The sequence below is a fragment of the Leptosomus discolor genome, chromosome 5 (genome assembly GCF_034619465.1).
Source record: "Leptosomus discolor isolate bLepDis1 chromosome 5, bLepDis1.hap2, whole genome shotgun sequence".
Taxonomy (NCBI): domain Eukaryota; kingdom Metazoa; phylum Chordata; class Aves; order Leptosomiformes; family Leptosomidae; genus Leptosomus; species Leptosomus discolor.
Window position 1 is genome coordinate 60,425,465 of NC_141395.1, and position 22,109 is coordinate 60,447,573.

The 22,109-nt window shown below is 37.4% G+C and overlaps 1 protein-coding gene across 39 annotated transcripts in view; it reads left to right on the plus strand.

The window, feature by feature from the left end:
* Window positions 1-22,109, plus strand: part of RIMS2 (regulating synaptic membrane exocytosis 2) — a 478,829-nt gene that overhangs the window by 185,932 nt on the left and 270,788 nt on the right. For all 39 annotated transcript variants that reach the window (XM_086465565.1, XM_086465576.1, XM_086465572.1 and 36 more), the window contains one exon: window positions 13,176-14,101. In XM_086465565.1, the coding sequence (XP_086321691.1) occupies window positions 13,176-14,101 (926 nt within the window). The remainder of the gene's footprint in view (window positions 1-13,175; window positions 14,102-22,109) is intronic.

The following is a 22,109-nucleotide window of genomic DNA, read 5'->3' on the forward strand; positions in this document are numbered from 1 at the left end:
TCCACTCGACATTCCCTTAAGTGCTTTAAGAAAGAGCTATGGCAAAAATATGCACAGAATAGGGCAGCTCCAGTGCCCGTCAAAGCAGAGTAGGTGAACCAAGGCTGGCACTTGTCTGTAAAAAGTCTCTAGGGATGTTGCACTTAGAGGAACATCCCGCTGCAATTAATGCTGGTGTAGTCTAACTTTGTTGTATGTGGTTAAACTGTCTAGTGGAACAGAGTTGTCACAAGGGACAAGAGCAGTCCTAGTGCAGAATAAACAATCAGCAAGGTAAAGCAGTAATACAGCATAAAGCATAAATACAATGCTTCCCTGTTAGCTTAAATGACTGAGAAAGAGAAAATAAGTCATAAAGTTCATCTGGTTTTGAAATTTGTGCTTTAATATTGTGTTTTTATAACATGGAATATCCTTTTGAAGTCAAAGGTAAAGTTTCTACTGTCAGTTAAACTGGTCTAATACCTTTTCTTTTCATGTTTTTGCTAAACTGGAATTTTTCTTCATAAGCATGATGTTTTGTTAGTGTTGGATAAATGCGAGCTGGAAAATGCTTCTGTATCGTTAATGTCAGTTTTTAGCCTTTACACTATTGATCAGTAACTGCACCTGAATTCTTCATTCAGAGATAGTCTCTAATGCATTATTGAAGTTATTTCTAAACTAGTCAAAAAAAGCAAATAGTGACTGAAGAAGAAGTGTCTATAACCTCTAGCACAGTAATATCTTTCTGTCCACTTTTCACAAAACAAGCTTTCAGAAACCCACTATTTTCTGTGATGTATTGATGATAGTAATTCTCTCAGGATTTTATCTGTATCTTGTGTTTATATCTGAAGCAAGAATTTTCTAACATGGATATAATTATCCACTTCCTTTCCCTCTCTGCCTCCCCACCCTGCGCAAATTTCGACATGTTTATAAATCAAACTCAGAATTCCAGCTGAATACTGTCAGTTCTGCCTGCCTTGTAACAGGACCTGCAGCTGTAGGGAAATGGCAAGTTCATGGAAAAGTGAAAGTTATTTACGTTGTGCTATTAATAGCATGTCATACATATAAACCCAAATAATCCATTGCTTTGGGAAATAACACCCTAATGATGAGGATAAATGCGCTTGGTGCCAGAGTAAGGGCAAACAGAAGAAATTTAATTTGATTTATTTTTTCCTTCTCAGCACAGTACAGTTATATCTGACATTAATCTAATTTCTGGTAAAAACATCCTGTGGAAGAAGGACATCAAACTCTGTGATCCTGGTTATCCTTCTCTCATTATTATATTAATTTTGTAACTGTTTTGTGTTAGTTCATCTGGATATGCATTTGAAAATTGCTATATACCATGATATATTCTTTGCCAATTGTAAGTCAAATCTGTCCAACTATCCATTTTAATTGTTTTTGTCCTGTAAAATTACAGAAGCGTGATCTTCACTTTCTGGTCTGTCAGCTCAAGCATCTTGAATGTCTTTCATAGTCTCTTGCAAAGTTAGCCTGGCTCCCCAACCTGATCTCCACTTGCTCTCCTGCTTGAAAAGTGCTTCAGTGAGCATACATTTAATGTTTCTTGTTCCTTAGCTCAATAGTGAAAGTAAAGTTAACTTAAAAAATACTACCGATCCCAACAGGCTGACAATAACTGTCCTGAGAGTGATAAAGTCATCACTAATCTCTAAAAGCTTTCGAGTGTCTTCACATAACGTTTTAAATCATCACTTTCCTTAATTACTTTATTCCTGTTCCTTTACTGTGTTTTCTTTGCAGATTACTCTACTTAAGACTGAGTTAAGGAGAGTACTCTGTAATTTTTATAATAGACTTGTGTTATCAAAAGTGTCGAGAACCTGCATGACTTGAACAATTCCCTCTCAGTGTTTCTCAGCTGTTTGCCAATTGAGTCTATTTGGCCTTGTCTGGCCTTCTTTTTATTAGTTCTCTTAACTGTTCTAGAAATGAAGTTGTTGATGGAAGAAGTGACCAATGTTACGTCCAAAATCTTATAATACCTAGCCCTGATATTTAGAGTTTCATCATTTGTATCATGACTTTGGAGAATCCTACTGAAAACTAGCTTCTTGGGTAAAACAGGTTATGTTGATGACAGCAACCATAAAGCGTGAGTTAGTTGAGATGTTTATATACACATGGAGTTACAAAATGAACATTAATTTCTCATATGGAATATGAAAAGCTGGCATTCTTGTATTCTTTTTTAAGTAAGACTAGAGTAATTATGTCTACCTTCATTGCACCAGAATGCAGAATACATCTAAGGGCTTGTTTACGTTACAAGATTTGGTTTATTTTAGATGTTTCATTTTAAACTACCTTAGATTCCCCCACAACTTTCTTGAAAGAAACATAGTTATATATTTCAGTGAATTTTCTTCATGGCTATTGCGTTTCTAGTAGTTCTGCAAGGACTATTCAACAGTGGTTTGCTTCCTGCTGGAAGAGATTGCTGTTTTCCTCTGTATGTACTATACTGTTGTCATCTTGACTGGATGCTACCTTTCCGTGTAAAAGCTGCAGCCAGGGTTACCCTTTTCCCTTCCAAGTGTTCGTTTTATACACTTTCTAGAGCAGCTAGTGATCTTCTGTACGGATTTTTATGAAGATCCAGGAATAAATTTTTTTCTTTGGAAAGATGTGTGTTGAGCCTCTTTTGTGGAAGACTTGCTCTAGCGCAGACATCTCTAAGAGATGATCAGAAACTAAGAGGTGGGAACACCTAGAGCTGGTCTCAGCACTGCAGGAAAGCAAAGTAGCTCTGGTAGAAATGCTTAATTCAGGGATCTGAACTGGGTATCTGAGAATGGCCCTGCTATCTGCTGATATTTCAAGAAGCCAGGTTGTTGTTACTACATGGTAGTATGGTGGGAAGCTTTTCACGTAGTATCTCTGAAAACCTGGGCAGCACAGATGTGGTGGACGTCCCTACCTCCTGTCTGAGCCCTGGGATCTGAACTGAAGGAGGTCTGTCTAGGCAGCCATAACCGTTCGATCCTGCACATTTGGGCACACATGAGCGAGCCCAGTACTTGAACTACCATGGAGCACGTTCTTTTAGCTTGAAAAACATTATGAAGGCATGTCCTACCGATATATAATATAGGTGCTATAGCTTTCTACAGAAATACAAATTATTTTTCTGTAAACCTGTGGTCTGCTTCTATGTGGATAGTTAGGCACTGCTTAAAAAATACACAGATTTAAGAAGTGTCTCACCAGCATGCTGAGAATGACAGTTGAATTGGAGATTTAAAGTTTTATGTACTGTAGTTAGAGTTATTGAATGCACCTGTCTCATTTCATAGTGGTCCAGCTGATGTTTCCTAGCATGAACATGTTTAGCCTGCCAGCTTTGTCTTGGGAAAGCTGCTGCACACAACCTACCATTCATTGATGAGCCACCACTGATTTAATTAATTCAATTTAAAAATGGGCCTTTACTTCACATTACCGAAGAAGCTGGACATTTTCACAGCAGTTATTTCCTGCTTGCTTTTTTGTGGAGGCATCAAAACAGCTCAGTATGACCTATTTAATCTCTTCCAGACTGAAATATGAATCACAAAGATATTTTAAAACTAAAGTTTGGTGTATGATATCGCACATATATTGTAATTTTGGATACAATAAAGAGAGGAAAAAAAAAGAAAATATACACTGACTCACATTCATTAGTAAAGTTACAGTTTTAGGATTTCAACAATCCAAACCAGCCTACAGAAATGGTATTAGGCAAAACAATTCTTTTATGATTTTCCATATTTTCTTACTCTTTGATCGTTATTGAATTAGTTGTATTTTTTATTTAATGGTGATAATATCCTCATAATAATGGAGCGTTTCTTTGAAAGAAAATTCTCCTCTTTGTCAGACTTAAAGGTTTCCTTTGAAAAACCAGGATTCTTTCAGCTACTGGCAAAAGCACATGCTGAATGATCCCTGTGGTAAGAGACTGGAACACTTTAAAAAGATTAGACTCAAAATTAGATGCAATGGTCTATAGACGAGTGTATTATGATATATTCTCTGTGATGGCTGACGGAAAAAACTTTAGTGTCAGAATGCCTTTTCTAGGAGCATGAACTCACTATTACTGAGGTGGAGAAAATCTAGGTTACTGATAAGTCTGTATTTTTCGCATGTCGTGTCACTTTATCGTGGCTTAAATTTATTACAGTCAAATTTGGCTGGGGTGTGGTGCTTTATATTAAACGCACATTATTTGTAAGCTAGTATGCATAGATAAAAGATGCCTTGCTTGTGAAATTGTGGAAAAATGGGTTTATAATTTTTTAATGCAAATAAGACTTTCTACACATTTGCTTTCTATTGTTTTCACAGTCTCAACATATTTCAAAAATTACTTCTGACTGTTGCTAGAAATTATTAGACCATTGATATACACTGTTTTTTTTTTTTAAATGGTATGTAAAAAAAGTATTTTCAGTTCTACAGTATGTTCAGCACATCAGACTGAAGTAGACGCTACAGATGTTTTAGCCTAACAATTGAAAATTATGTCAAAATTTGACTTGTTAAAACCTGAAAATAATAGATATTACATAATTTCATTTGAGACCTGGAACACAAAGAAGATGCTGGGCCTTATAACACAAAATATGAAATACTGGAACTGCACAATTTTAAAAATAGTTTAAATTAAATGCCTTGAGCAGCATGTACATTTGTGGGCAATAGTACTGTGGCAAGGCACTAATCAGCTAAGTACCATAATCCTCCTTATAGGGTAAATTCTTGCTTGACCTCCAGCTATATACAGCACAGGGTAACAGCATTACACTATAACACTCCTCTCATGCTCTCAATAGCTTCCCATTGGGTCAGCTCTCTGACTTGAATTACTGTTGTTTCATATACTAAAGTTGGTTTTGGTTTTGGTTTTCCTAGATGCCTTATATTTTGTAATTGCATTTTGGGGGAGGGAAAGGATTGTAAAATATATCTAAAAATTTGTATCTCAAAATTAAGAGACTGTTCATATAATTTCACTGAACCTAGAGGATTAAATGAAAGACCTAGCCAGAACAGAAATTGATGTATTCTCATGAACCTGAGGCTTCCTACTTCCCAGATGTGCAGTGGCTGATCAAAAGGTAAAGCAGGGAAGAAAGATGCTGAATGTGTTGTGTGGAAACAATGTGTAATGCTCAGCATTTTTTATTCTTCCTGGGGATGATTAGGAAGATATTTTTTACTTTTAGCAAACAAAGCTCAATGGAAGTACTGAAAAAATTTTATTGTGCTTTTAAGATATATGCGAATAGTATCTTTAACAGTCTTGTACTTTTCTTTAAATTAGTATTTTAAATTGTATTATACTTTCTGTGAGAAAAGTATTTCTTGAAAAATTGGATCTCTTTTCATAAAAATAGTATATGCAGAATTTTGGAATTTTGTTGTATTTTATATTATTTGAAGTCCTTTTTAGTAACAGTTCAATATTGTATTAACTCTTTCTTATGTTTTAATGTTTCTCTGACCTACTGTTCTTTTAACACCCTGGGTTTCAAACTCATTTGAATCCTGCAGTATGGCAGCTGTTAATTGATTCCACCCTTCTGCAAATGATTTCTATGGTGTCAGTACTGAGACAGATAACTAGAACGTGCATTCTGACCAGTTATTCTCAAAAGCAATTTAAATCCATTTAGCATTGGTTTTATGATTAGCTTTTTTAACAAGAGATTTTGCTGAAAAAGTAGGTGAGATATTTCTTGTTTATATATTAAGTGGAAATAATTAGCAAATATTCATTTTGAAAATGTCCAAAAGTAGAAATAAAGAAAAATCTCAGGATGTTTAACCTATTTGTAAAAGGTAAATATTCATCCGTGTAGCTGCATGAACAGTAAGATTAAAATATAGTTATTTTATTTTTCTCTTTGCAGTTCTCTAAAATCAAATTCTATGATAAACCAGCTGCTAAAAACTCAGTCAAAATAAAGGAGGACAAAGCCATTTCTACTGGTAGCCCCTTTTTCCTGTCTGTGATGTTTTTGATATAGTAAAAACCTATGAAACTAACTTATTACCTAAATATTTGTAGATTAGCAAAGGATACTTAAAATCATGAGTTTTATTGAGCAGTTCCTTGTTTTTTCCATGTTACAACTCTTTTCTCCACACAAATTGAAATTAGCCCTTGAAAGCTGCAATGCTGAATTTTTGCTGAAATTACTTGTACAGAAAAGATGTGATTCTGAAGTAATTGTATTGTTTTATATGTCTGTGCAATCATGTCAAGTTCAAAGCAAAGTTGTTATCAGTGGTGAATTTCATTATGTTAATGTTTTGTTGCTGCAGATTTCCTTTCATTCCATTGATACCAGCCTGCAGTCAGTGAATTTATATTTTCAGATAAAATCTAATAGAGATCAACCTCTGCAATATCACTGTCATGCTTCAGTAAATTTTATAATCATCATTGTAAACTTAATTCATTATTGGTTGGAGATATTTACTGTAAGGTATTGTAATGGTTCAAAATATGGTTGCTATAAAGTAAAATTTGTAAGGCATGGCTGAAATGAGAATCGAAATAGTGTCTCAGGTGAACATTACTTAGTGAACTGAGTGTTAGAGCTACTTCAGGGCAGCATGTTTGAAGCTATATTGGTCAAAATATGCAATAAATACCGTTTCTTTTTATCAGAGTAGGCTGTTTAAAAGAATTAGCTTGCAAATCCTGCATTGGTTGCTTACGTTCTTTCTTTTTGTTGGGAGGGTGAGAAACCAAGGAGAGGGGAAAAGACAGATCAGAATATTAATCTAGTATAAAACTAAACAGCAAAGAACTGCAGAAAGAGATCTTGGTAGAAACTGGAACTGCTTAGAAGTAAGAAAAGCTGTTTTTTTACAGTAAGCTGGAGCTGTAGCTGCTTTCGAGTGTGCAAAATGATTTCTCATGCACAATGTGACTCAGCAAAAGCAAAGGTTATAAGCAGAGAATGAGAAAAGGAGTCAAATCAATACCAGCTACTCTTTTAAAAATACTTCCAGATATAGGTAAATATTTTGCGGATTCTTCAGTATGACAAATGAAGTTTGTGGAAATTATTTCAGAAGAATACATAACAGTGAGAGAGTATGACCCGTCCTGAGAAAGGCAGCCAGACCTTAATTTTGTGCGGCAAGTTTTCTGGGTTCATTGCACTCATGGGAGTTTTGGCTGCAAGGTCTGGATGATGTTTTATCTGTTCTTTGTCACTGTTGCTTTAAAAGGAGTCTGTCTGTCTGTCTGTTTTATACAGAGAAGTATAAAAATTTAAATAGTAAAACTATCCTTATATGATCATTCAGAAACCAAGAAATGCTGTTTTCCTGCCATGTAGTAAAAGGGAGAGAAAGCTGCGCTCAGTGTATTTGATGAGGTCTCTATCAAGAAGCCCTGTCTCTACTGTGGCTTTCATGACAGAATACCAATGGGAAATGTGATTTTTTTATGTACTCCAAATTGCTCTTTCATGTACTGAAAGGATCACATTTTGAAAACAGTTAAGCAAAATTGCAATATGTGCAGGAGAATTATTTTCAGTTTAAATTTTGCAGCCAATTTTATTCCTTTTTAATTTATAGGAAACACAGAACAAAATATTAAAGCATTGTCTAGTAAATTATAATTAGGCCTTACAAGTAGGTGACCAATATTCAGTTTTCAAGTAGCTGATGATGGCTTAGGCCCAATGAGCCCTTACTATTTTTTAATTGACCCAAAATTTCTTATTTATAAAAATTTCCAAGTGAATGTAGATGAATTCAGGTGCCTGTATCATCAGAAATATATTTGCTTGAAAGTTTTATCCAGTACAAATGTGTTTTCTATTGGTCTGAGAACAAGATTAGCAGCCAGGAAGATCTGTGATCTAGTTTTCAGTGTGGTAGAAATACTTTACATGCTACACTGGTTTTGAATATCAGCAGCTTCTGAAATGTGATGAAAACTTACCTTTTAAAATTTCCTTTTCCTCACTATGCTTGGGTTAATTTTTAAAAAATCTAAATCAAAGCAGAAGAATGTTTTCTCTTCAAGGAAGAATACAAACGAATGTCAAAGACTTACAAGCTATTTAGTTCCATTACTGAAATCAGAGCCATCAAAGCAGAATAGCTGTCTTGTATTCTTCTATGCCATATTTTAAGTACATATTGTCGTGTGGGGGAGTTGAATAATTTAACTTTATGATCAGGAGGTGAGGTTACAGCCAAGCTATTTGCTTTTTCATAGTAGTAGTGATATCTGTAGTGCACTGCAAATAAGGTTTCCATCAGTTGTAAGGTTAAAAGATGTTAAGAGACCAGGCATCGTGTATTGATACATTACAATTAAAAAATAAATATAGAGGGATAATCAGTAGAAAATAAATTTCATTTTCTACATCTGAAAAAACCTATTTATAGCATGTGCCTTATGAAGACACTTGTGCAAGTTCTAGAGTTTTCTAACCATAATAGAGATTTTATTTTATTATTATTTGAAAGAAGCAGTAATCGCAGTGGCCTGGAGGATTTTTTGGCAGTGTGGTAACCTTCTCAGAAAAGGTGGTATTCCTTCTGACAAGAGATATACAGCGCTTAGTTCAGCTGGCAGCTGGAGGGTGCATATCATGGCTGTTGACACACATTTAAAGTTCTCTTAACTTTTAATGTTCCAGGAAAGTCCTGGAAAGGCAGGAATAGTTATTTTCCATGATGTATCTAGCTGGAAGTACATGAGGAAAGGCTTTTATTAAGGTATCTTTAAGGTAGTTAATGGTGAGAAATGGATTAGACAAAGGCTTATGAAGGTGAGCGAGAATTAGCTTGTGATCTAAAAATAATAGCAGATTTTTAATAGTAGTGACTGGCCATAAGTTTTCACGAGTACTATTTCTCCTACCGTGATTTAATAACACTGGTTTAAAGTGTACAGTATACATTGTACAACTCTGTTTGTAGCAGGCATGTTTTAAAATGGAAAAAAGTGAATAATGGTAGAGTGGATCTAATTGTGTTGTGATGGCCAGCAAAAAGAATGACAGGCTAGAACCCTAAATGATATGGTGACTGCTGGGCAGGATGAGCCCTCTCCTGCCAGCAAGGTTTCTGGCTGATCAGGTGTACAGATGCCATTGGTTTATTTCTGATGGATAGGATTACAACTTCTGGCGTTTGATCCTGGTAGTGAAGTTACATCCCTTCAGCAGGGATGAAATTAATGAGAAAGGGAGTTTGATAGTGCCAATCAACATAGGCCAGGAATTAAATTACTTCTATCTATCAGGCTGCTTTCTCTGAAGAAAAAGGTTGCACTTTCAGGAAATTATTTATTCTTGCATGTGGCCTAGTAGTTGCCACATGCAGGGCACCTGTGTAAAGCCTTTTCCTTCAGGAAAGGTTGGAGTAGATTGAGGACCCAGCTGATCTTTACATTGCTGTCAGGCATAGATGATGTTCCTGAATTCATGTCTTAGCAACAAAATGGAGAAAAGGCAATGACTGCTTGTGGTAAATGTAACTGAGAAGGTTGGAATATGTTTGTGTAAGAGGTATAAAAATATAACGTTAAATTGGCACATCCTCCTCCCATTAACATAGTTCATGCTAGAAAAGAGGGTGGATCTTTTAGTAAATCTTGTGCCACTTCCTCAGATTGTGTGTTTTCCTGTACATTTGCCTCAGCAAAAATTCTACAATAAGTGTTTTTACTCATACAGAAGTTCCTTCTTTTTTATCCCCTCACCCTCTCCCCCATGACTTTGTAGCAGCAATGTTTCCAGAAGAGATTTGTCCACTATTTTTTGCATCCATATGAGGATGCAGTGACATGGAGTCACATCATATATACACACATGTATGTATGTGTGTGTGTATCTATCTATAATCTAATTCCTACTATTCTGTTGTTTATATTACTATAGATACGTGTATGCAGATGTTTAATCTTGAAGAATGTGTACACTCAGTCTGCTCCAAGGCACATGTGAGATTTGTCATACTAGATTCTGTATGACTTTGTGTGTAACACAGTTCATGGCGGATTTGATCCTATAAACCATACTCAATAGAGTGTTTTGATGTCTTGGAGGATGAAATCTATGCAAAATCTGTGACTATGAATACAAGTTAATCCATATGTATATCGTGGTTTAACACCAGACACCACCTAAGCACCACAGAGCCACTTGCTCACTCCTCCTCTCTCCCAGTGGGATTGGGAGGAGAATTGGAAAAAAAAAGTGAAACTTGGTAGTTGTAATAAGAACAGTTTAATAACTAAACTAAACTAAATTATTATTGATAATAATAATGATGATAATAATAATTTTAAAAATATTGTATTGAAAAGGAAAATAACAAAAAGAGAGAGAAATAAACCCCAAGAAAAGACAAGTGATGCACAATGCAGTTGCTCACAACCTGCTGACTGATGCCCGAGCAGTGATCTGCCCCTCCCAGCCAACTCCCCCCCAGTTTACATACTGGGCATGATGTCCTGTTATATGGAATATCCCTTTGGTTTGTTCGAGTCAGCTGTCCTGGCCATGTTCCTCACAGCTTGTTGTGTACCTCCTCGCTGGCAGAGCGAGGGAAACTGAAGAGTCCTTGACTTAGGATAAGCACTACTTAGGAACAACTAAAACATCAATGTGTTATCAACGTTATTCTTACACTGAATCCAAAACACAGCACTGAAACAGCTACTAGGAAGAAAATTAACTCTGTCCCAGCCGAAATCAGGACAATCTAATATAGACTGAGTATACACAGTGTGTGTATTAACAGTAGAGTATGTGCACATTCCATGTGTACACATGGTTTCTCAATCTTGCAAGGAGATCCACATGGATGAGTTGGGTTTGTATAGAGATGAAAGTTTTTGCCTATATAGGGGACAGAACTGGGGAGGGGAAATTAAGCACTTTTTCATTATTGGCATGGCAGAAATTTTCAGCGATGTAGATAGTTTGCTATTGGAACAATTTATGCTGTGATGTGGCATATTTTTCATCAACTGAATTATTTAAATGAAAACTATGTGCCTTCGTTAAGGTAAGTTTCCACATCTAATCTCTGTTGTCTTAATGAAAAGACATGTCTCCGCAGACTGTCTGGCTTCTGATAGTTCTGTTGTCCTAATTGTGCATTCCCATTGGCCATTCTGCTTTTAAACTTATGAAACTCTATTAATGTCACGTTAGAATGATTCGACTTGAGTCCCCAGTAGCAGAATCCATAGTTTTTGTTAAACTTACAGACGTGATTTGTGCTGGTACTAACATGACACTTCCATGAGACAGATGGGACATTTTAGCTTCACCATAAGCAAATAGGCATCCCAATGATGCTCATTTCACATGACATTACATTTTTGCAAGATTGAATTAGTTTCCTCATTTGCAGATGCCATTGTAAGGCTGAAGTATTTTAATATTTACAAGGCAAGACTGGGTCTAAATCTTTCAAGTACAGTTTAATGACCCTGTATGGTACGTAAGACAGGATGCCAATTTGCCAGCCACACCCCTGCGCACACTTAACTCAGACAGTTGTGGTTTTCCCTTGTGGAGAGGAGACCATGCTTCCTTTCTGGCTGTGAGAAAATAATTTTCTCTCCTCCTAGCTAGGCAGAGCCCTTTTTACTTTCCTGGGCACCAAGGAGAGCCTGTTTTTCCTTCATCCCTTCACTAAATTTAAGCCTTTCGTTTCCTTATCCCTTCTAGGACAACTGTGGCAAGAACAGGTCTGTGTCTTTGCTCTTCTTTTTCCAGTACTTCCTGACACTAGGCAGGTTCTCCTGGTTGCTGCTTGCAAGGCTGTCCTTCAGGATCAGTGGCCGTTTGCGAGTAGAAAATATTTTCAAAGGGGTATTAGTTATAAAGATAGAATTAAATATAAGAGGAAAGGACTGATCACTCAAAAATAGGTCCACGTACATATTTGCGTTACTTAAAGCTTGAGCTGATCTATGTTATCACAGAGAAGGCCCACCTCTCAGTCTATTTTATCCACATCTGGGATCTTGGCTCCAGTTTCCTGCAGGTAACTCTTTCAGATCCATCTGGGGTGAAAAATTAAGTACAAATCTGGACATGTCTCAGAGTAGCATTTTAAATGCTCATTACCCTGTTAGGATTGATAAAGGCGGGATCTGAAGCTCCAGTTTATTTTTTCCCTATGAATCACTACTCCCTATTTAATTAATCCCTTCTAATCAAGTAGCAAACAATATTGTATCAAACAAACAGAACATATAACATTCATAGACACATCCTCTATTAAAATACTGCATATAGTAAAATCACGTGCTGCAGTCAGTCATTTGTCACTATCAGGAAAGACTATCTGTTGGTAATTCTTTTTCACCTTCCTCTGAAGCCTCAGAGGTTGTCTATAGCTTGATATTGTCTATGACAGAGTCAATGTGTAATGTGGTACAGGAACTCCATTCTGGCATCTGACTGGTGTGTCTTGCTTAAATGCTTGGACTAATACTATTGCTGTCCCTATAGGGATGGGGAGGATTTTTTTGTCAAGTGACTTTGACAGGCAGGACTTTGAATCTCTTTCCCTTCTTATGCAACACAAAAAATGTTTTGTTTTCTGAGTTCAGGTCTTCTGAGTTCATCTGATTTAGACAATTGGATCTTTGTCTTTTCTGTTTACTGCTCTGGGCACACATTGTAGTTTTGTGGGAAATGAAATGTATGTTTTTAACCAATAATGGCTGCTAAAAGATCAAACTGAATCTAGCCTTGATTTCTATTGTGATTATAAACCCCTATGAAATAGAAGTATATGGTCAAGTTATATCACTGTAAAATGATTACAAATGATTATAAAATTTTGGAACTTGTAGAGCTGTTATGGCTACAAAGTAGTGTAAGTATTTGTATTCTATATTTTACAATGTTGTATTAGCATTTTTCCTTTACAGCTACTTTTGATTTAAACTGTGCACCACAAGCATATTTGTAGCATGACATGCTTTCTTTAATTTAGTACAGAAAATGTATGAGCACATTCAGAAAAAAATGCAATGAATGGATTTCTTTTTTTCCATCAGCTGATCATTTTATCATTTAATTAACATTAACTGTCTATTTGTGCTACAAGAAATATTGACAGAATTCTCTTTCTTGTTTCTTGTCATGATTATTTAGGAAAAGAAGCCCATCAATATCAAGAGAGCAGAACAGAAGATACGACCAAAGGGACGAGAGAGACGAATATTCACAGTATGCTACATCAGACAGTGCGATGCCCAGGTCACCATCAGATTATTCAGATAGGCGGTCACAGCGTGGGCCTCAGTTATATGAAGAACCTGAACTGGGTGATTATAGAGATTCCAACAGAAGGAGTCGCAGGCGTTCCAAGGAGTATCCGGTAGAAGAGGAAGATGCGCAAAACAGGGAAGAATATGAAAGGCAGCGGAGGGAAGAGGAATACCAGGCACGATACCGAAGTGATCCTAATTTGGCTCGTTATCCAGTCAAGCCACAACCGTATGAGGAACAAATGCGTATCCATGCTGAAGTGTCCCGAGCACGTCATGAACGGAGACATAGTGATGTCTCATTGGCAAATACAGAGTTGGAAGATTCTAGGATGTCTATGCTGAGGATGGAACGACCATCAAGACAAAGATCAGTGTCTGAGCGCAGGGCTGCCATGGAAAATCAACGTTCGTACTCTATGGAAAGAACTCGAGAGGCTCAGGGACCAAGTCCCAATCGTCAGAGGACCACAAATCATAGCCCTCCTACACCTAGGAGGAGTCCAATTCCTCTGGAAAGACCAGACATGAGGCGTTCTGATTCATTAAGGAAACAACACCATTTGGATCCCAATTCTGCCGTACGGAAAACAAAACGTGAAAAGATGGAGACCATGTTACGGAATGATTCACTCAGCTCAGACCAGTCTGAATCTGTCAGACCTCCACCACCAAAGCCGCATAAAACAAAAAAGGGAGGTAAAATGCGCCAGGTTTCATTAAGTAGCTCAGAAGAAGAATTGGCGTCCACTCCAGAGTATACGAGTTGTGATGATGTAGAGATTGAAAGTGAAAGTGTTAGTGAAAAAGGTAAGATTTCTAATTTTTTTAGTGTTTCAATATATAGATGTGGTTTAGTTTCCATACCATTGTATGTTTATTTTACCAATTAGAACTGATTACAACCACGTATCTGCAGCCCTTCACAGGTTACTGAAGTTTGTTGTGATAGGAGTTGGGTTTTTTTGATTTTGTGTTTCAGTTACTTAAATCTAAATTTAATGGTTTACATGGATAACAACATCACAGCTACTAGAAGTATTTGGATATGTTAAAGGAAAAAATATGCATGTTGAAAAACCTGTTAATTAAATCTGCAAAATATCTAAAGCTGGGCTGTCATATAAGGCCATGGTTTCATGTCCATTAATACCAGATTTGCGTACTCCTGGATCACAGTGAGTGCATATTTGATCTGGATCAAGTGCGGGCGCATGACTGCATTTCTGTTGAATTAACTAGAGCACATGATACAGAGCTTATACCAGTTTCATGCTGGCTGCTGCAGGTTAAAGAGCATCTGATCTGCAAAAAAACCCTGTGTGTATTACGTTAACCCATTTGAGTTTTTAAACAAATTTAAAATGACTGATGCAGTTTATACCAATGGAGGTTTCCTTTTGCTGTGGGTGCTTTTCAGTTGTAGTGCTTTTTAGGATTCATGATGTCAGAGTTACTCCTTTGTAAGAAAGAAAAGCTAAGATTAATTGAATTGATTCCCAACCTGTCCAAAGGTAATGTATGACTTAAATATGAAAGCATTGGGGACCATCAGTTTAAACTGAATCAAATTAATATTAGTTTGCTTACCTTCATGTATGTTGTTGGCCTGAAGTGCAGTAATTATAACCTGTATTCAGTTATTATTCTCATGCTAGTGCACCTTTACTAATTCTCATGAGTGGCCATCTGCTGTTATGGATTTGGACTAGAAAATTTGCTAGTATTTGTTATAGTTATTGTTATCAAATTGATTCTGAAGCAAGTAATTAGAGTTAGTGAAATAGCTCTGAATTTTCATATATTAATAGCAGCAATATAGTGTAGAATGGAAGGAAATTTCACCCAGGTCAAAGTAGACAGTTACATGCACTTATATAAAACAACTGTAATAAAACCTTGACCCCCTTAGTCTTCCTGATAAGTAGAAAATCTTCTGTCAACTACAGTGTCTTCATGATTTTATTCTTAGCCTTGAGGAAAATAGACCAAATCAATATATGGGAAGTAGTAAGAAAGTGTTTATTTAATGAAATTCAGCACAGGAAACATAATATACAGAATAATATACAAACAATATATTTTTGCTACACATACAAAACATATACATTTAAGACACACTATACAATGTTAGATTCACTGTCATCATAATAATCTGACAAATTATAGCTTTTACTTACATAATTTTGTATTTTAACTGTCAAAGACAACATTATTATTGATAACAATAGTTAATAATGTCATGTCTGTGCTGATTTCTGAGGTAGTGAATGAAGCTAAATTGAGCATGTATTTTATAAATGAATTAAAAAAGCTTGCAAAATTTTACAGGAAAAAAGTAGTCCGTTTTATGTTTTGTGTTTTGTTAATCTTGAGTGAATTTCTGTGAGCAGCTTTCATGACAGAGTGTAGCTGTGTCAGCCTGGCCCAGTGGTGGCCTGTGCATGGAACCAGTGTGGAGAATAGCCTTGTTTTTTCATAAAGGAAGAGATCAGCTGCTTGACCTGGGGAAGAGGCCTGACTGCTTCTGACTGTGCCTCCAGCATGAGCTGGAAGGTCCTGTTTTCACCCTTGGTGATGGGCTGGGAGGCAGTCACCATGCATGGAACAGGCAGCCATCCGCACAGTAACACCTGCACCAGGAGCCAGAGCCAGCTGGTGCCAGCCTCAGCAGGCCTGGTCAGGTTATCGGACGATATCCTCAGCCCAAATCATACTTCTCCACTGCTCTTTAAACCCTGGAGCTGAAGCTCCAGAAAATTATCTGTTTGAGTGGATTTGGCAAGATTTGGATTCTGCTAGGCATGGGGGAGGAGAGAAGAGTTCTGCTAGGATGAAGAGGAAGAGGGAGTCTCACTACCTGGATCCAGCCTTCACAGCTGCTATAGGCAGACCCACAAAGTCCTACCTCATACTTTTTATTTTCATGAATCTCTATTACCATGTAAACCAGCCTGCATTCAGAGTCCCTATGAATAAGTGATTTCTTCATGAATACCACCAAAAGGAATCCAGCACATAAACCCCCTCAGTATTCCTTGTATTGCAATATATTATTCCTTAATGGATAAAATACAATTAATTGTTTTAAGCACCTCCTATAAAAATGGGTTTCTCCTCCCCCCAAATTACTTTGTTTCTGCCTTTCAAAAATGCCCCAGACCTGGGGATTTCTCAGCTGCCCTTTAAAGCCACGTACAAAGTCTGTTTGGCCAAAGATGTAATGCTAAATATAGAACATTTGGCCTTGGAGTGATGAAGGGTGGCAGTGTTAGAGTGAGAATTTTGGTGCAGTAATAATGAGTTCTTTAAAAGAGAAGAATAATTTGTTCTCCATCTCTTTCTCTATGGAGTACCCATATCTATTCACAGATTCTGTGAATAAGTATTGACAACTGCTCAGCTATGAGGAGCAGCCTGGGCCTGAGCTGCAGGAGCAGCTTTTTGCTGAATTACATCTGAGATTTTACAAGGCCCTGACATTGGTTTTAAGAAACTAGTCTGAAAATTGTGAATTATCCGAAAATGTAGGAAAAATTATAGTCATATGCTCTTAAAAGGTCTGAAATTTTGCCTTTTTAAGCCTATCTTCAAAATGAAAAGGATTGATACATATATATGGTTGGAACATATATATGCATAGAAAATGAAGATAGCCATTTCATTTTATAAGTTTAACAGAGACATGGACCAGCTGCTGGATTAAGAGCTCTGGGAAAAGCATCCGTTATTACTGAATGCCTGTGACTTTAAGTATTTGGGTCTGATCTCATTTCAGTAGCTGTCTGCTTTAAGGTATTTTTTTCCTTGATTTTTAAAAATGTAAACTGATTGTTTTCAGGCAGGGGACAGACAAGGCAGAATTATTTTTCTGCATGTTTTGGTAATGGCCAGAGAAACTATTGCCTTGGAATGCTCCTGCCTCCTCTCTATGAGAGACAGGGGAAACTGTGAGGAAAGAAAGCTGATGAACACTCAGACAACACTCAGGCACCCAGTAGACAGCCATGTGAAACACAGGCAAGTTGAAGAAGCATGATAGATGGAGATTCAACTGCAGAAAGAAGAACAGATTTTTAAGATACTGCATAGTTTTTATAATGCAACTATATTTGGACCAGGAAATTCGGGTCATAAACTAGGCTGAGGACTGGCATAATGGAATGGGAATCAGGAGGCTTCAGGAGGATGAGCAGACAAGTGGAGGAAGATTAGGAACTACAAAACAAAATGTCATTGGGTGGCTGGAAATCAGTGGATTGAGATGGTAACTGAGGCTGAAGAAGAGGGGAATGCAAAGCTGGTAGATCAAGTAGGCTAAACATGTGACCTGAGTTTGGTAAGAACAGATAAAGTTAAGGAAACAGATCTGATAAAGATAACTGGGAAGGTGAGAACTGGAGCTTCCCAAGCAGTAGGTTAGAGGATTCTGAGATTGGCTGAGAAACAGAAGCAGAAGTTTGAGAGAGATGGTGAGTGGCTAGGAAAAGTGTGTTCAGAGAGAAGGACAAGTGGGATGAGCTGGACTTGGGAACTTTGGCAAAGAAGGACTGGGACTCCCTAAGCAAGGACCGTGGGCCTGGCAGCATTGACCCGTGGCGCTGAGTGAGGGTCATTTGGTGAGATGAGAAGTGCAGGACTATGCTGAGAAGCCAATGGTGTGACAGACCAGTTATTTCTTGAAAAGGTCAGGAAGCAATGCATGACAACAGTGTTAAATAGACATAACTGAGATGATAAATGTGTTTACTTGAAACTTAGGTTGTGCCGGAATTAGACCTATTTTGCAGACTGAATTTTGTGCAGGTCTTCATACACATTATAACTGTCCTTAGTGACATAATTGAACACTAATTTACCAAGTGACCTCTGCCTTTTTCTGTACATAGGATGAACAATTGTTACTTATTGTGCTACTCAAAATTTTCTGATGCTCCCAAGATTTTTTCCAACTTATCTAAGGGACCTTTCTTTACTCTTGCTGTGAACACCAGGCCTCTGAAACTGAAAAGACAGTGTCTCTATTTGCAACATTTGCTGACAGTCCTGAAGGTCAGAGTAGCAGACAGACCAAGGCTGTATCTCTATGGCAGGATTCCCTGTCTGTGTTGGGAAATATACTTTGCAGAGGAAAAAAAAAAAAAGATGACCATATGTTTTGGATCAAAATATTAGGTATCTTTCTATTTTCCCTATAACTGAAAGAACAAAATTGCTTAAAATGATACGAAAAACAATTCTTGAAATGCCAGTGCTTTTATGAAATCATAAATTTTAAATGGCAGTAAAATGGGTCCTCAATCAGTAAACAACAGTCATAATGATATTCTTAAATGTTTTAGATTGTTCAGTTCACCAGTTCTTTCTCAAAACCGTCTCAGTTTGCTTGGTTCAGTTTCAAGGTTCTGAGAAATATTGTTTATAAAGTAAGAACAGCTGTGGTTTAATTGCAGTAAAGTGAATGCTGAACTGTGTCACCTACAGAGCTCCAAATGAAGGTATGTTCTTTGTGGTGTGCAAGTTAGGCCAGGCTGTCTCCATTGCTTGTACAATTTCAGTGTCTTCTACTGAGGGAATATTAAAGTATTTTTTATTTGCATTTTCATTTAGGTGTTTGTCAGTGCAATTGTAAGGAACAGGCCCTAGGGCAGGTTTGAAAAGGGCCCCCATAATTTGTCAGCCAGCCTGAAGTAGATGTGAAACAGAGCTCTACAGGCTTTTCTGTATGTCTACAGGCTTTCCAGGTAGAGTTAAGAAATCAAAGAGTACCACTGCCCATATATTTCTTGTGGTAATACTGTCACGTCTTCAGTCTGCCAAGGTGCCAGTCTGAAAAGACTTGCCACAGCCATGCACAGGAAAACCAGTGGTCCCTGGGGCTGTCATAGCCCCACTCAGAACATAGCCAATAGAGAGGTGACCTGTGCTGGAGCTAGGGTTCCTTCTGCTCCTTCCCCAAACATTCGGGGGTCCTGGATGTCCTACAATTATTTAGAAATCTCTCAAACTCCAAGGTTCCATCAAGAGACAGTTTCTACATGGAAAAAGATAATTTATTCAAGGAATTCAGGGAAATCTAGGTGCGTGATAATTCTAAATGCTGCTCTAATTTGCTCTAAATATAAAGTAGGACATAGTAGATTTTCCAATGGTGGTAAACAGTTCAGGCATACATGCATACCATGCTTCCAGCCACCTTCAAGAGCACTCTGTGAGAGGTATAAGTTTGCACAGACGGTGGCTGACATCTGATGTGGGTGGAATCTGTGGTGGGAAATGCAAATGTGTCTGTGTTTTGTCAGAGATGAGGTTCTTAAGTTTAGTGTTTGCTTTCACTGTTCGTTATAAGACATGATAGCAAAATGGATGCACATTTTTATTATCAAAGAAACTCATATGCATAGAATCATAGAATCATTTAGGTTGGAAACGACCTTTAAGATCATCAAGTCCAACTGTAAACCTAACACTGCCAAGTCTCACTAAAGCATGTCCCTAAGCACCATGTCTACACACCTTGTAAATACCTCTAGGGATGGTGACTCCACCACTTCCCTGGGCAGCCTGTTCCAATGCTTGACAACCCTTTCAGCGAAGACTTTTTTCCTAATGTCCAGTCTAAACCTCCCCTGGAGCAACTTGAGGCCTTGGGAGAAGAGACCAACACCCATCTCACTACAACCTCCTTTCAGGTAGTTTTAGAGAGCCATAAAGTCTCCCCTCAGCCTCCTCTTCTCCAGTCTAAACAACCCCAGATCCCTCAGCCGCTCCTCATAAATGTGCTTGTGCTCTAGACCCTTATGCTCTAGACCCTTCACCAGCTTCGTTGCCCTTCTCTGGACGTGCTCCAGCACCTCAATGTCTTTCTTGTAGTGAGGGGCCCAAAACTGCACACAGTATTGGAGGTGCGGCCTCACCAGTGCCAAGTACAAGGGCACAATCACTTCCTGCTGGCCACACTGTTTCTGATACAAGCCAGGAAGCTGTTGGCCTTCTTGGCCACCTGGGCACACTGCTGGCTCATGTTCAGCCGGTTATCAACAAACACCCACAAGATAACGTGTGGATAGATAGGTTTCAGTGATCTTATATACTTCAATATCCCTGTGCGGTGGATTGAAAGATGCAGAGCGCAGGCTGTGTGAGCAGAAACGTGTCTTCAGGAGAAGAGGTTAATATGCTGTTCTTTGTCACTAAGTGTGTTGAAAACGTGGCTATATAACCTTGCCTTGGCTGTGTTATGGTCATTTACAAACATATGAATAACTGTAATTTTTCATTGTAGAAGTTAAAAAGGTCCTCATGTCTGGAACAGCTTGCAGGACCTACTTGTTTATTGCAATATTGAAACCAATCTGGTAGAGACACACTTTTGACAAAGAATAAAGTCTGTTTGGAAACAATATACTCGTCACAAGTTAAAAATGTATGATAGCTCATGGTGTGAGGAGCAGAAAGCACACTTTCTGAGTGCTACTGTAGGAACAGTGCATGTCTTACATGAGCAGAGATGCCAAGCAAGTGGGATACTGTCTCACTTTTAAATTCTAAGAGATAAGGGACCTGATTTCAATCCTACTTGTGCCAGTTTCATACATCTTCAACAAATTTGCTTTCAAAGTTACACTGAGCTAAATTAGATCAGAATGAGGTCATTGTTTCTAAAATTTGCTTCATTCAGGTTAGAGAGTTCCTGAAAGTCTAACTTCTCTGGAACAAATTATACTAGAAGACAAAATTTCAGGACTGAGCTGCAGCTCTTGACTTGAACACAACAGATTTTGAAATTCCACACTGTGTGGATATATCTTGGAATTCAAAGTACAAAATTTTGAATGGTCATAAGGAGAAAAATTGTTTATTTGAAATACTGGAATGTTAGATGTTTTATTAAAAGCCAGATTTGAGGGAGTCACAGAATTCTTATTTCACTTAATATTGCAGTGTAAAGGGATTGTGTTTTGCATTTAAAAAGAAAGAATTTTTTCCATAGAGACCTCTATGTCTTATGTAAGTTAGTGTATAAAGAGTTTGATTGGGAATTCAGAATTCTGTTTTTCCAGTTCCTTTTTCTTTTTCAGCTTTCTCCTATGAACTGCCTCTATTTTAAGTGCAAAGATAAGAAATATTGAGAGAGAAGAAATATTACACTTATATGTTTAAGAAATAAAAAAATCACTGCTTTTGAAGTACTTGTAAGAAGTAAATGTAAGAACATTGAATGAGAAATATCTTACTACTTTAAAATATTAGTATTGGCTATAATAGAGTTTTCCTACAAAAATATTTTTCATAGATGATAACAGAACCAGAATGTTTAAAGTTGCAGGGATTTGTAATAGTAAAGAATGATTTTTTATATTTTTGCCAAACCATCTCCTCCTTAAACACTTCTATGTTCCTTAGAAGATAAAGAGAAGGGTTGTGATCTTCTGCAGAATTTAGAGGAATTTACTGTATAATATTTTAAATTTGCAGTCACTTCAACTTGGCACAAGCCAATAATATCCCAGAAAGAGCCCTGCCTTTTCCCAATTCTTGGCTGCGTAGTTACATCCTTATATCACTCCTTTCGCTCTGCTGGCAGAAGCATTCAGGCAGGTACACGCTGCATCAAGCCAGGAAACTTTTGTGGGGTAACACTAATTAGGCAAAAAGATCATAAATATTAACATTTCAAGCTTCTTGATAAAATTATATTGAATGCCTTCTTAGATATCATAATGCATGCTGAAAAAAGATGGTGTGTGACTCATTATGCCTTATCAGCATCTGAGGGTAGGTAGGGATTTGCTGAAGTAGGGAGGAAGAAATACTT